Source organism: Trichomycterus rosablanca, chromosome 6, assembly GCF_030014385.1.
Source record: "Trichomycterus rosablanca isolate fTriRos1 chromosome 6, fTriRos1.hap1, whole genome shotgun sequence".
Lineage (NCBI taxonomy): Eukaryota > Metazoa > Chordata > Actinopteri > Siluriformes > Trichomycteridae > Trichomycterus > Trichomycterus rosablanca.
In genome coordinates, this window is record NC_085993.1 from 41,220,491 (window position 1) to 41,234,688 (window position 14,198).

A 14,198-nucleotide genomic window follows, 5' to 3' on the forward strand; every position below is an offset into this window, starting at 1 on the left:
ATTGGGCAAATTGGGAAATTTTTACAGCACTGTATATAGTATGCAAAACTTTTAACATATGTGCAAATAATTTACCAAACAGCCCTTTTTTGACTGGTAAACCCCACAGATGTCCCTGTAATAATAAATCCATTTGTCTTTACTTTTTCTTTATGGGCAGCATGGTGGCTAAGTGGGTTGCCTGTTGCCTCACAGCAAGAAGGTCCTGGGTTTGATTCCCAGGTGGGTAAGTCCGGGTCCTTTCTGTGCGGATTTTGCATGTTGTCCGCGTGGGTTTCCTCCGGTTTTCTCCCACAGTCCAAAAACATGCCACCAGGCTAATTGGAAACACTGAATTGTCCTGTAGATACCTAGCCGCTAGATGCACAAACCAGTGCATCATAGCGCCGGTCCCAAGCCCGGATAAAATAGGGAGGGTTGTGTCAGGAAGGGCATCCGGCGTAAAAATTGTGCCAAATCAATGCAGATCATGATCCGCCATGAGCCGATCCCGCAACCGACCGGGACAAAGGATAAATTCATAAATGGGTTGCCCTGTCAAACAGTGGAAATCCGTTTCCAGTTTCAAGATGTAAATTAAGTATTTGACTTTGACTGATCTGATATTTTTTACTGTTACATGCTTTTCAGAGCTACTTGCAGCAGCACAGGAACATGTTTTGTCTTTAATCAACAAAGCTACTAAACGCTTTAACACAAATTGGATTTTATGCCGGATCTAACTTACTGATGAGGAAATCATTAAGTCTCTATTGTAGCCCAAACAATGTACCTGGCAACCATGTGAAGTGTTGTAATAAAATAGCTTCTATGTGAGATAAAGTGTTTTTAATTTACTTAGCAAAAATAAATAAATATATATATATATATATATATATATATATATATATATATATATATATATATATATATATATATATGTGTGTGTGTGTGTGTGAATGTACTTAAAACATAGCGTGTTCTTTTTTTGTTTACAACGTGTATTTTACATCCTGTATTTTTAAAACGTTTATAGGAGTGATTTTTTGTATTCGTAATACTTGTATTCATAAACACGTCCAATGATCAGGAATCTGATTACATTTTCTTGGTATTAAAGTATATAAAGTATAAAAAGGATAATGTCTGCCGTCTGTAAAAGTAAGAGCACGTTGGTTGAGTACAGTTGCGCTTTTTCTTTGTTTGGCGCAAGGACAAAAGCAGGTGCAAGTTTGAGCGGAGGCGGACTCGTGGGCGGGGTTTGTGTACGTCACTGTAAAGTTTTTGGATAGTTTCTTGCAAAAGAAGCGCATGTGATTGGTTGTAATGTGTAAGAGGCGTGTCTGTTCGGGGACTATATAAATACAGCCCTTAGTAACAGAAGAAAGGGGCGGTTGTACAGTAGATTTGTGGATTGCGGTGCGGTGCGGTGTGTAAAGGAGCGTTTACTACTACGGCGATGTCTTGTAGTCTATCACGTTGGAAGTTATAACACTGAATAGTGCACCGCTTGGATAATTTTGTATATCATAGCTCGTACTGGTACATCCTGCTTAAAAGAAGAAAGCATCTCCGTCAAAGCTAAATTGGTTTTCGATGCTTTTACATCAGTTTACGAACGGACCAGTTGAAACTATGCATCCCACGGGTATCCAGAAAGACACAACTTTCACTAAGATCTTCGTGGGGGGTTTACCTTACCACACTAACGATGCTTCTCTGAGAAAGTATTTTGAAGCGTACGGAGAGATAGACGAGGCTGTCGTCATAACGGACAGACAAACGGGCAAGTCAAGAGGCTACGGCTTTGTAAGTATTCAGCCTAAACTCCAGAACATTAGTATTGTTTTAATAGTATTGTTTTATTAACCTGTTCACCCATAACGAGAAAAGAACCTCAATGGATATTAAAATACATTTGCTGAGTGTTAACGCGCACGCAGCGTTCAGTGTTAAGAAAAAAACAAACAAACAAAAGCAATGTCTTTAAGGTTAAAATTTAAACCGTAATACTTAAACATTCACTTTAATCATTTGGGGGAAATGTGCGCGACAAACTAGCTAGTCAAACATAAAGCAGAAGTCTTACACACCTCTCAGTTGAGCGTAGCCATGAGTCGTTTGCAAACGAATCGGCTCATTTAGTTGAACTTAGACCCTCGATGAGTCGAACGGATCCCTGATCTTTACATCAAGAATAAGATATGGCGTGATAATAGACAATAACGTCTGTCTTTTTTAAATAAAAGTTTATTTATCGTTATTGTTACAAAAATACACTTTTTATTAATTAGAAAGATTGACAAGATGTTGCTTTGAAATGAAAAGCCGATAGAGTCGATTCTTATTGGTGAACTGTGTCAATTAAAATGGTTCATTAAAAGTGGCGTGTTCGTTACCATTTCGGCGCACCTGGCATGTTTTGATGAATTGTAGCGCTTTAGCGAGTTGTTGAGTGTCGAGGCACCAGCAGCTGTGATTGCTTTATATGGAGAAGTTTCTAAATAATGATTTCCAAGCCTTCTGCTTTTCTCCTCCCTTCATTTATTCACGCTACATTAATGAGAGCCAGCCGCACTCAGTCGTCAAGACATGTTTACATGATTTTAATGACTGGGAGGGGATGTGAGCTCGTTTTAGCCTAAGATGGAGCTGTCCTAACTTTTACCGTTGCTCAAGTGTTGCCAGTCTTTGTTCCTCTGGACTTCTTTGTCCTAAACATTCAGATCCCCTTAATTCTACATCCAGAAATGTCTAAGATAACAATGGCCTTGTAAGGGAAATGTTTTTGCATTTGATAGGAATTCTTCACTTGAATACTCTGATAAAAATGTATTTATTTTTATCACCTCAATCATTTACTGTTTTTTTTTTTCCATTTACCAACTTGAATAGATGCTGTGCCATCTAGAAATACTGGGTGCAGAAACAAACCTTTATTCCACTTTATTGCAGAACAACTCACCTATTAATTGACTCACATCCAGGAGTAGAGTAATCAATCTACCCATAGGCATCTTACCCGATGGACTAATGTTGTAGTGACACACTACTTTAAATGAAAATAATCAGGAATTATTTGTCCAAAATAGTTTGAGTTCGGAAACAGGTTTAACATCCAAGTACCACAGCTTTAAGGACTTTTTTTTATTTAGACTTAAATTGGGTGAAAATTAATTTTATCTTGGAGTCTGTTTTTAAGTAACACAAGTCAGTTTTTTGTTTGGTTTAGGTCATACTTAAGCCCAGGACACAAAGAATTTTATCTGGAAGTTTAGTAACTTTGGATTTTACACAGTAACCTGCATTATAGCCCTAAAGACTGAGCAAGAGGGCATACAAAGGCAATGTGGTCTGGGACATGATGCCAAATATGATCATTTATTAGAAACAGTTACCTAAAATTGAGCCATTCGACGTGAAGAATGGCACCGAGTGTGGTGTGTGTAGTGTGTATGGTGTGTTTTTCTATGCGCTTTCAGGAAGCACATGGTTGCTGGAGGTCAGAAAGGTTACTGCTGCAGTGCTCCAACGGCTCTTTGGCGGAGTGTGGCACTGCAGGTTTGGCAGGCTCAGGGTGATGAGGGTGTTTGTCAGTGTTGGGGTCTGGTGATGGTTCACAAACCTGTTTTCTCTAAAGGCTTGTTTACCTTGTAACTGGAGGGACTTGTTGATCCTGTTAAATTTTTGAAAGTAATAGAAAATAAATGTGCATTAATGAACTACTTGCTGACCTACTTGTAGATCAATTTAAAACCTTTTTAATTAAATGAAATTTTAGTTAAATATTGTCTCAACTAATTATTTAGTTCAGTAGACTATGGGAAGGAACAACACATCGGAACAATCCTGGTTGTTCTTGAATAGTGCCAAATAAGTGTTAATTTTTTATTGCAAAGAACATGTCATATTCCAGTATGCAAAATGTGGGCTGTGTAACTGGTTTGTCAAGGTATAAGGGTTCGAGGCAGTTTGAGTTTGCACTGAATGTGAATTTCTTAATTGGGATAAAGGGATGTGTACGCCTATATTCAGTTCTAAAAACATTATACATCTCAATAACATGCCTATTGATGCATAATTGCCAGTAGTACCTCTGAAGGTTTGGTAATTGGTTAAAGTTTAAGATGGCAGATTTTTAATTTGTAAAGGCTTATACTATTTTACACCATGTGTCTAGGTCACAATGACTGACAGGTTGGCAGCAGAACGAGCCTGTAAAGACCCCAACCCCATTATCGATGGCCGCAAGGCCAATGTCAACCTGGCCTACCTTGGAGCCAAGCCACGTAGCCTTCAGACAGGTAAGCAAGGAATATAAAAATGCTTTTGCACTTGGACTTTGTCTTTGTCTAACGTTTCAGTTTGATACATTTCCACGTATAGCAGTGAATTGATTCATAATTTAATAATTTTGTGCTTTTAGGGATATCTATTGGTGTGCAGCCACTCCACCCAGCAGCCCTTATTCAAAGACAGTATGGGTAAGTCGAAGTTCTACTGTTCTGAGATTATAGCCAAAACCACACTGTCTTTTAAAACATATACACATTTATTGCATATGCTATTTGTAAAACAGGTGCATACATAAATTCCCTGTGCTTTTCGTCATAACCAGTCAGGTCCTTGGTTTGGCCTTAGATTTAAGTCATTTATTTTGTTTGGAAAAGATGGTTACATGTTGAACACAAAATTGCTGTACTGAAAATCTTAAGATCATAAGAACCTTGATATTTTTATTCAAGGTTGCATTGACATGTCACAAGTGTAGTTTTTTTTTCAATAGATACGTTTAGCAGTATTAATGGTGTATACTGGTGACTAATTATAATTATAAACAAGTGTATCTTAGCAACTTTTTAATGGATACAAACCTTTAAAGGCTCTCTTACGGTTGTGGTTTAGTTCTCAGATAGTCAGTCTGAATTGCCATGGCAACCAACTTAGTAAAAGCAATTTTATTAACATGTTCTCATGGGGTTAAACCGTTCCGTCTGTTGTCAAGATGGTTGCCGTGGTAACAAGGTGGAGCCATGTTGTGGGGAACCCATGTTTCTGCATGCAGGACAGGTGTTAGCTCATATTTCCTTAATTATACCTTCTGTATGTGTTTACTTACCCTTCTATGCAAGCTTGCACACCTGTCACTGTCCCCATGGAGGCTTTTGTCTTTTCTGCTTAGAAAAGATTCCCTAAATTTACAGACGTACCCACTAATGTCAGTCACTCTTTTTGAACCGCTTCTTTTTTTGGGTGTTTTTAGCCCTCCTGTATCTTTGTCCTCCCATGTCTAAAAGGACAACAATCAAGACCTATACATCTGTACATTTTCTTTCTGTGTAATTGATGTATATTTTCAAGTCCTGAACTCATTGTTTGCATTTTATATTGGTTCTTTTAGCAGTGCTGTGTGATGTTTTTAAGTGGGTGAAATCTGTCATGATGTCAGTTTAGTGATTAGACGGGGGCCCTGAAAAGTGACACCTCAGTGTGACTGGTGGGTGTGGAGTAAAAGGAGGGGCTGAAGGTCAGTAGGTTGAGTGTTGTGTAAAGAGAGAAATTGGATGTTTTTGATCTGAACAGGAGCCGTTATGGAGGTTCAGTTTATACGCTCAGTGTAGGTCAGGTTTCACTGTTCACTCGTTGCTGCATGTGTAATCAGTTGCCTAGTAGCTTTGACATGTCACTCCTCCACTCTAGTTTTCCCCCTGTAGAATAGAAATGGGTTGTTAGCTGAGTGTTGATTCTGTCTTTCAATTTTTTGGAATGGAAACCCTAATTGACACTTGAACATTATTTATTTTTAAAGAAACAAGACTAGACTCCAGTATTTAAAATTTTTTACAATTATTTTTAGGGCAGTGGTATTTACATATATTAATATGAAAATCTGTAATTTAGTCATGTTACAAATTATGCTCATTAATGACCTATTATAAAAAATATTTTTTTTGTGCCATATTACATTATTTTAATCGAGCTCTCAAACTATTTCGTTTTGTTGTGTAATAGTGATATTAAGTGGAGCTAAATCTTAGCTGCTAAATTTCAAGATGTTTCTGTCTTGGTTAATTACTTTTGTTTGTTTTCTGTAAACTACACTTTTTTTTTTTTACTTAAGTTAAACATGACATTTGACTAAAGCTTTCTAAATTGTTGTAAGATAAATGACTAATGGTGACCAGTCATAGTCATTAAAAAAGTTATGTGCAGTATTTCAAGATGTCAGTTCAAATTTGCAGTAGTTATGTGAACTACTCTGCTAATGCTAGTGTGTGCTCATTAACGTTGATGGTATCAGTATCAAAATATTTTTAGTTTTTCTATAAAATTTCTTAACTTTTTTTAAATGCTGGTAATCAGCACTCATCGGCTAAAATGCTTTCCTGTGAATATAGAGCTAAATACTTTTGTAGATTAGTTATTTATCTATATTTATGATTTTAGCTTAGAAAGAAGGCTTTAGACATAAATAGTTGTGGGGCCAGTGATTACCTCAATAGAGCTTTAATTAAAATTCTGACCTAATACTTAAATTGTTCTTTGCTTATATCCTGAGCCAATTTACTTCTGTTTTGTTTTTACTGCTAAAAAACTGTTTTAGTTAATGCTAAATGCTAATCCAGAATTGACATGCTCACAGTAGCTATGTTTCTGTAGACAAGGAATGTAAAATGTTAAAGGAATCGATCTGACATGCTTTAAAATTAGGGGGGTTTGTTTTAGAGTAAGTTAGACAGTATCTTAATTGATTTATGTGTTTTAGGAGCTTAGGTGGCACAGCAGTTTTTCAGTTACAGAACTCCTCAGTTTTTGTCCTGGCTTGGAAAATACCTTAAATCTGATCCTATAACGTTTCAGCACTTTAAACCCTTGCCATGCCGGTTCAATTCATTACCGTTATAAACATTAGACATTCAGATAGAACTCTTGAAGAGTTTGTAAAACTAAAAACATTTAAAGCACTGTAGCCTCCACAGGCCAGTTGGTGCTCAGAGCAATAAACCAATATGTAAATGTAAACTGGAAAACATCCAGTGACCATGTGGGTCAGTGAGCACACAAAAGCGTCCTTGACTGCTGTATTAGCTCTGCCTGGTTTCACATTAAACAAAGCTGTCAGTGCTTTTGCTCAGGACATGACACTAAGGACTCTGCGAAGCTTCTGTGGCCATTGCTGTAGTCCACTATTACAATGCCACTCTTTCTGTGTTGTTGTTGTGTGTGTGAGCGCGATATATAAGCGAGACTGTTTTACTTGAACCCGCTGACCTCATTCCTCATGTAATGTAGTGTTCTAACCTCCACTTTTTTTATTCATTTTCTGTAACTCGCCCAGTTGGAGTGCACCAGTGGGGGAAGAAGACATTTGAGCCCCTGGCTTCGCTGAGCCTAGTATGGTGGTTCCGAGGGGCGCAGCTGGCCCTGGCCCTGGCCCCACTGTTAAGGTGCCAGTCCCCACTGTTGAGAGTGCAGTGTAGTGTGCTGTGACTGTTTGAAGTGCTCTGTGTGTACATGTGTGACAGTAAAGCTAATGCTCATGCAGATCTTCATTCTCTGACACTCGCATGGTTTGGGCTTTGCAGTGCTGACTGAAGTGTGTGTGGTGGGGGGTGTCATTGGATGTTTTGCACATGTTTTCCACCCACGCACCCTTTCCTGTGTTGAGTTGAAGTGTGTAATGTCTTTTTTAGTCCTCCATGTTTTGTTCATCTTAATAATGGAAATATAAAACAGCATTTTTAGTGTATTTAGGTTCACAAAGCCAGCGTGTGCTTCCATGTAGTGATTTGGAATGTTATCCTGGCTGGTTGTTATGCGTCACTGTCCATGCTAGATACCATTTTATAAAACGGATAGTTCCGGTCCTAAAATCTGATTGGCTGAGCCGCGTTCGAAGCCGTTGTAAAATCCCCGATAAACGCACACCTATGACCACCTCACATCATTCCATATTAATACGCCACTGAAAAGAAAAAAGTTAATGTTATGTTCGCCCTCATGTTGCCTAGCAACACTGTTAACGAACTACCTGGGGTCACGGAAGAATGCTTTTTGTAAGTGTTTTTGTAAATAAAAACATTTATAAATTGAACATTATTGTATTTTATTATATTTTATGTTGACCGCCGTTTTATAAAAGCAATAAGCCACTCGAGACCGTGCGTTACTGCTATGATTTTTATCACGGGGAAAGACGTTTTAGGCAACCTTCCCCTTGATAAAATCGCAGTAACGCACGGTCTCTCGTGGCTTATTGCTTTATTAAATGTCTTCATGTAAATTCATGTTTAGAATTCATTCATTAGCTATTCCATTCTGCCACTGTTGGGCCCATTGAGCAAGGCCCTTAACTCTCTCTTCTCCAGGGGCACTGTACAATAGCTGACCCTGTGCTCTGACCACAGCTCCCAAACAAGCTGGGATATGCAAAGAAAGAATTTAGTTGTTCTGTACACCTGTGTATGTATGTATGACAATAAAGGCATTTTATTAAGAAAAAATACAACAGTCGTGAACAGATGGAAAGAAACAGACTCTGAGGATTTAACTTGTAGCTATTTTTCTATTTATTTAGACATTGCCACAGTAGATTATTCTGGTCTGAATACCTGATTTGGGACTTTTTTTTAATTTATTTTTTAATTTTTATTTTTTATTACACCAAATGCCCTTTTTGACAAAACCCCTCTTATTTGATCTGGGCTTGGAACAAGCACTGAGAACACACTGGCAAGTGTACTTCCTAATGGCTAGACTTTTTAGCCATCCCACTTCTCAGACATAACCAACCATGTCTGTGTAGATGCCCGACCAATTGATAGCACCACTAAGATTTGTTTTCAGGTAGTTGGCTAGCATATTTTATGAGCCACTTAAATGCCAGGTTTAAATTCTAAACAAAAAGAATATATTCTATAAAGGAAATATAAAGAAGTGGGATTCACATGAGACTCAAATTAGAGTCTGATGTAATTACAGTAGGATTTATGCACCCTTCTGTCTTTATTAGCATTAAGGACTGAGTGCAAAGTTTTACAGATGCTGAAGGCAATGTGCAGTAAAAACAAAACAACTTCTCCTTGTGAGATTGCGAATTCAAAACACCCAGTTCTGTTTAGGTCCATAACAAGCCCGGTTTGATCCCTTCAGTGCTTACTCATGTTACAGACATGTTGCTCTTATACAGATTTTAAAACTTTAAAACACCACTATTGAATTGATTATGTATATTGTCATTGAAACCAGAATTTATTTCTTTTTTTTTTGCCATATTCACCAAATATTAAAGGGAAGGAAACATGTTTTTCAGTTCCTACTGCCTTGTTCTAGTCATTTCCCTTGGGAGGTTGTGCTGTTTGTTTCCAGGTGCTGCATCTTGAGACCCCCCACCACACCACACCCTTCCACAGCTCTGCTCAGTCTGTGGGGGACATGCAATTGTGTGTGTGTGTGTGTGTTTAGACCTGTCTTTTTGTGTTACAAATCCCCACTGCACACAGAGCCCAACTTTCTCTTGTAAAAGGGACTCATGGGTGTTTATACAGACCTCATTATTAACAGCACACCCCTGTGTGTATGAATGACAAATGAAGCTGTTCTCTGTCTCCACCTAAATACCTGTCTTGTCATTTTAAAAGCACACCTGTGAATATTACTGTTCTATTATGAACATGCTAGTACTGGTTACTACCATGGGCTTTTGGTGTGTGTTGTGCATGCATGTGTGTAAGGTTAATGCGGAACTGTGTGTGTGAGTGCTAGAGACCCTTAGCTCTTACTAAGCGAGTGAAAAGTAGCAGCTGTTAAAACACTTGTGGGTGTTGGGTGAGAGAAGCTGCCAGACTATCAGACGTGTCTCCTGCCTCTCACTAATGGCAATCAAGCTACCCCAACTGTTCAATTTACACAGTACAAACGTTACAGTTGTAGTTTAGGGAGCATCTGCCTCCTTCAGCCCAGTGCACACTACTTAATGTTCTTGAGCAATTGAGTTGTCATGTTTGAGATAATCAGATTTTCAACTTTCTTTATAATCGTAGGGGGGCAAAATGCCTTGTGGGTTTTTGCACTCTTGTGAGAAAATAACTACAAATAATGATCATCAACCCAAAATTAATATTTCCTTGACCATGACATGCACAATTGTTACGAAGCAGGCATTAGCATTCATATTTTGGGGAAGTGGTCTTAACATTTTTGGCTCATCAGATTACATCTTCACAATAACCAAACTGACTAGTTACAGGCAAGTTATGCAGAACATGAAATAAGTGGGTGCATGCTTAAAGGCAGTTTGGGTCTCATGTCTGTGTGGATGATCGGTCATGATCAAAATTGCACAAGTATCAGCTTAAATATAGTGAATATGAATCAGAACATCAGTTTACAGCATGCAATTTTAGTATATTTTTCAAGGTCAGTAATATAATGTTTGAATCTGTCCAATTTAATTACCTGACTGATTAAATGGTTTTTATTTTTTCTGACTACTGCAACTAACAGGTCATAACATTATCTTACCAATAATGTGACCAATAAGGGTATTACCACTTGGTTGCTTAGCTATTTTTAAAACACTGGCTGAGGTCTTTGTATTCACTGTTGTTTCTTAATGTGCAGGTTGGCGCAGCAGTACGTCTACCCCCAGGCCTTCGTGCAGCCGAGCCTTGTGCTGCCCTCCCAAGTGGCCTCTACGCTCACCTCCCCCTATGTGGACTACAGTGCCTACAGTCAGTACACCTCAGGAGCTTTCGAGCACTACCCCTACGCTTCGTCTCCAGGCTTTGTGGGTTACAGCTACGGCACCAGCCCCATCACCGCCCCGGCCTCCACCACCACTGCGCTGCACCAGACCCTGACCAATGCACCCACTGCTGCCACACCTGCCTTTATCCAGTACCCTCCACAGCAGCATCTGCAACCAGAGCGCATGCAGTAAGGGCTCGACATCCTGCGTGAGCGCTGGCAGATGGACGGGTGGTGCAAGGATAAAACATTTGCACTGTCAGATCAGGATTCGCTACCGGTATTGAGTCCGGAAACAATGAAACTGTGCAGAGGATTTGAGAGCTTCCAGAAGCACTGATGCCAATTTTTTTTTTGTTTTAAGTTCTTTCAACATTATTATTATTATTATTCATGTTATTTACAATTGTAAGCTTAATTGTATTAATATTTCTGTTAGCATGTTGATCTTGACTATAATGCGATGTAAGGTGCCTAGTTGTTTAGTAGTAAAATATAGAGTGGAGAAGGAAGAGACACTGTATAGTGAAACACTGAACATGGTGAGGCTCGAAGCTTCAATATTGTATTGCTGCTTAGGAACACTGGGAAATCCTTTTTGTAGTAGAACATCTGCATTTTAAAGTTGTGGCAGAACACAGAGAGGCAAGAGTACACTCGTATGTTCATGTCTTTCAACAGAAGATATTGACAGTTTAATAAGTACGAAACAAGGACAACTTTAAGCTACTACTTGAAGACACCTTAAAGCCCCCAGGCTTTTTATATAACCGAGGCCTTAAAAATAGAACCCCCTTTTAGTTGTAGATATATTAGAATTTGTATACATGGTGAACTGTGAACAAGCCAACACCTGCTTCCACCCTCAAAACCTGGTCTAAGACCTGATTAAGTCCAAGGACTTGCTATATGGTATTTTAGAATAATGGTGCTAATTGAAATTCAGCATTTTGATCAAGTTTAAGTCCTCAGTGGAGAATGTTACTAAATTCCATTATGCAAAACTGATTTGGAAACAGGTGTCTGCTTCAGATGCTTTGAATGTGCCTCGATTCATCTTGCGAATGGGTGGCGAATCATTGGATTCAGATGTACGGTAGCTGGCGCTGATGCCAACAATACATCAGTTTTGTATGTTTTTAAAATGTTTAGTGAACTCATTGACTAGTTCTCTGAAAGGGACGTTCATTATGTACAGCATTTTCAACAGTTCAAAAAGTAAGTGCGTTTTGCAGTATTTATGTTATTTAAGTGATCTGTGGTACTTTTTGCTTTATTTTATATGTTCCTGTCTCAGTAAGAATGCCATGGGCAACCAACAAAGTTATAGGCTTCAAGTCACCAATAGAAATTGTGTACATAATTGATTTACTATATCAAGCATATTTATCACAGACTATTAACCTGAACCTACATTTAAATTAAATAGCTTTTTTATTGATTTAGGAGCCTCAGCTTGCACCTGCTGGCACATTTTTTTTAAAGCCTTGTCATTTCAACATTTGCAAAAAAACAAGCCATACCAAGAAGATTCTTGGCATAAAAATAAAGACTTTATACTGGAATCAGAGTGTAATCGGTTGTTCTTTTTTGCTGCTTTGTTTTTGGTAAAAATGCACTTTGGTTATGGTTAACTGACAACAATTATATATTTTTTTTATTGACGAATTAAGAACTTCAGCTCTAGGTGGCCTCTGTTTTCTAGACAGCCAAATCCCCTTAAAAAAACAAAACTAGTAATCCTGAAGAGCAAAAGGTTGATGGGAGGTAGTTAAAAAAAAATTGTGTACAGAAAACAGGGCTATATTATGTGAGTTAAGTTTCAGTTGTGGTCTTTTGACAAAACTTAAGTCATTTCATTGGTTTGCCCTTTGGAAATCCCATTCTAACAGATATGTTTAGCAACTAACAAAAGAATCCAGATATTTTTTTATTTGCAGATAATTGCTCATATTGGCATTTGCTAAAGTCCCCAAATTCAACAGAATATCAGTGAGCAATCTTGGGTATATCTTGTTCCATTAAACCCAATTATTAATTAATATTGATTAGTCTAGGATTGGGTTTTTTCTACTTCAGTTTATATTGTGTGACAAAAATAGAAACAAATTGCAATGGGGGAAAATGAAGTTTTTATGGCACTGTTTAATATGTACATCAGTTAGCAGTTGGTTAAACTAGTGACACATTTACAATGTAAGTGAGGTCAGTTGTGGTCTTTCTCCAAAACTTGAGTAATTTCCTAACTTGGTGTGCCCCCTGGAAATCCCATCCTAACAGGACGACGTTGGAATTTGCGTAATAAGCCCTACTTCCCTCAATCATTTTCCCCCAAACTATTTCCCAGTCAAATATATATTCATTTTCATACTTATCAGGTTTTACTTGCTACACCATTGAACCAGAGATAAAAATTGCTACAAAGTAGTTAGAAAGAGCTTTCCAATATATTTAGCATGACTGAAATGTACTGTTTATTGTGTTCAGTTTGTCCAGGCTAACTGTAACCATTTAGTAAAGACTAGAGACATAACATGCTGATACGAGGAACAGCCTCTCTAGTCTGATTGAGTGGAACATCTGTGCTGTTTGGTTAGGGTCATGGTAAAGGGGCCCTGCTAGTCATCAGACTTGAGCAGTGACTCAGGGTACGTACAGTTCCCTTGCAAGACACATGCTGTGTTGCTAACTGTGCCAGCTCTTACAGAGGGGCAACTGGGGTAATTTTGTAGGCAGCAGATAAATACATTCATACTTATTATTTGATGACGGACGGTGTAAAAAAAAAACAAGAAACATGTATACACCCCAGATAAGACTATCAAATGTTAATTTAACCAAAGAGAGCTCTTACTGTTTTGGTGATGAACTAGGGGGCCAACAGGACTGCTCGGTAAGGTAGTGTTCATCTGTTATCTTCCACAGTGGAAGGCTACAAAGCATAAGCTGCTTGTTTAAAGTCTTGCTGCAGCATCTAAATCAGAGCTTGACTAGACCACTTCAAATCCTTAATTTTGTTTCTTTTGAGCATTTTAGAAGGGGACTTGCTCTTGTGCTTTAGATTGTTGTTTTGTGGAATATCCCAATTGCACTTTAGTTTGTGAACTGGTAGGGGCCACAATTCAAGAAAACTCAATAATATCATGTTACCCAAGCCCCAAAGGGGCAAAGCATCCCTACACCATTAAACATTCACTCCCAGGTTTTACTGGTATGATATTTTTACTTTGGAACAATGTGTTTGCTTTATGCTATGCAACATGACCCATGTCTCCCAAAAGGTTTCACCTTATGCAAGTCACAAAGTCTTGGTTCATGAAGCTGTTTTTAAATGTTGGTTAGCAGTGGTGTTAGCCTTGCAGCTCTCTGATGGATACCATTTTTGCCAAGTCACTTTCCAGTGCTGGTATTATGAATGCTGACCTGATCTAAAGTGAACTCGTCCTACACCTATATGTTTAAGTCACAAT

At 38.3% G+C, this 14,198-nt stretch overlaps 1 protein-coding gene across 1 annotated transcript; it reads left to right on the plus strand.

The window, feature by feature from the left end:
- The first annotated feature begins 1,414 nt into the window (after positions 1-1,414).
- Positions 1,415-12,288, plus strand: rbm38 (RNA binding motif protein 38). Its single transcript, XM_062996967.1, has 4 exons — positions 1,415-1,788; positions 4,160-4,283; positions 4,406-4,463; positions 10,603-12,288. Exons 1-4 carry the CDS (start codon positions 1,576-1,578, stop codon positions 10,919-10,921), a joined length of 714 nt encoding a protein of 237 aa, XP_062853037.1. The 5' UTR covers positions 1,415-1,575; the 3' UTR covers positions 10,922-12,288.
- The last annotated feature ends 1,910 nt before the right edge of the window (positions 12,289-14,198 follow it).

Excerpts from the sequence above, each read along its gene's own strand:
- rbm38 (XM_062996967.1), top strand. The coding sequence starts at position 1,576 with ATGCTTTTACATCAGTTTACGAACGGACCAGTTGAAACTATGCATCCC. Across the intron at positions 1,789-4,159 it reads AGTCAAGAGGCTACGGCTTT|GTCACAATGACTGACAGGTT; the intron begins GTAAGTATTCAG and ends CCATGTGTCTAG. Across the intron at positions 4,284-4,405 it reads GCCACGTAGCCTTCAGACAG|GGATATCTATTGGTGTGCAG; the intron begins GTAAGCAAGGAA and ends TTGTGCTTTTAG.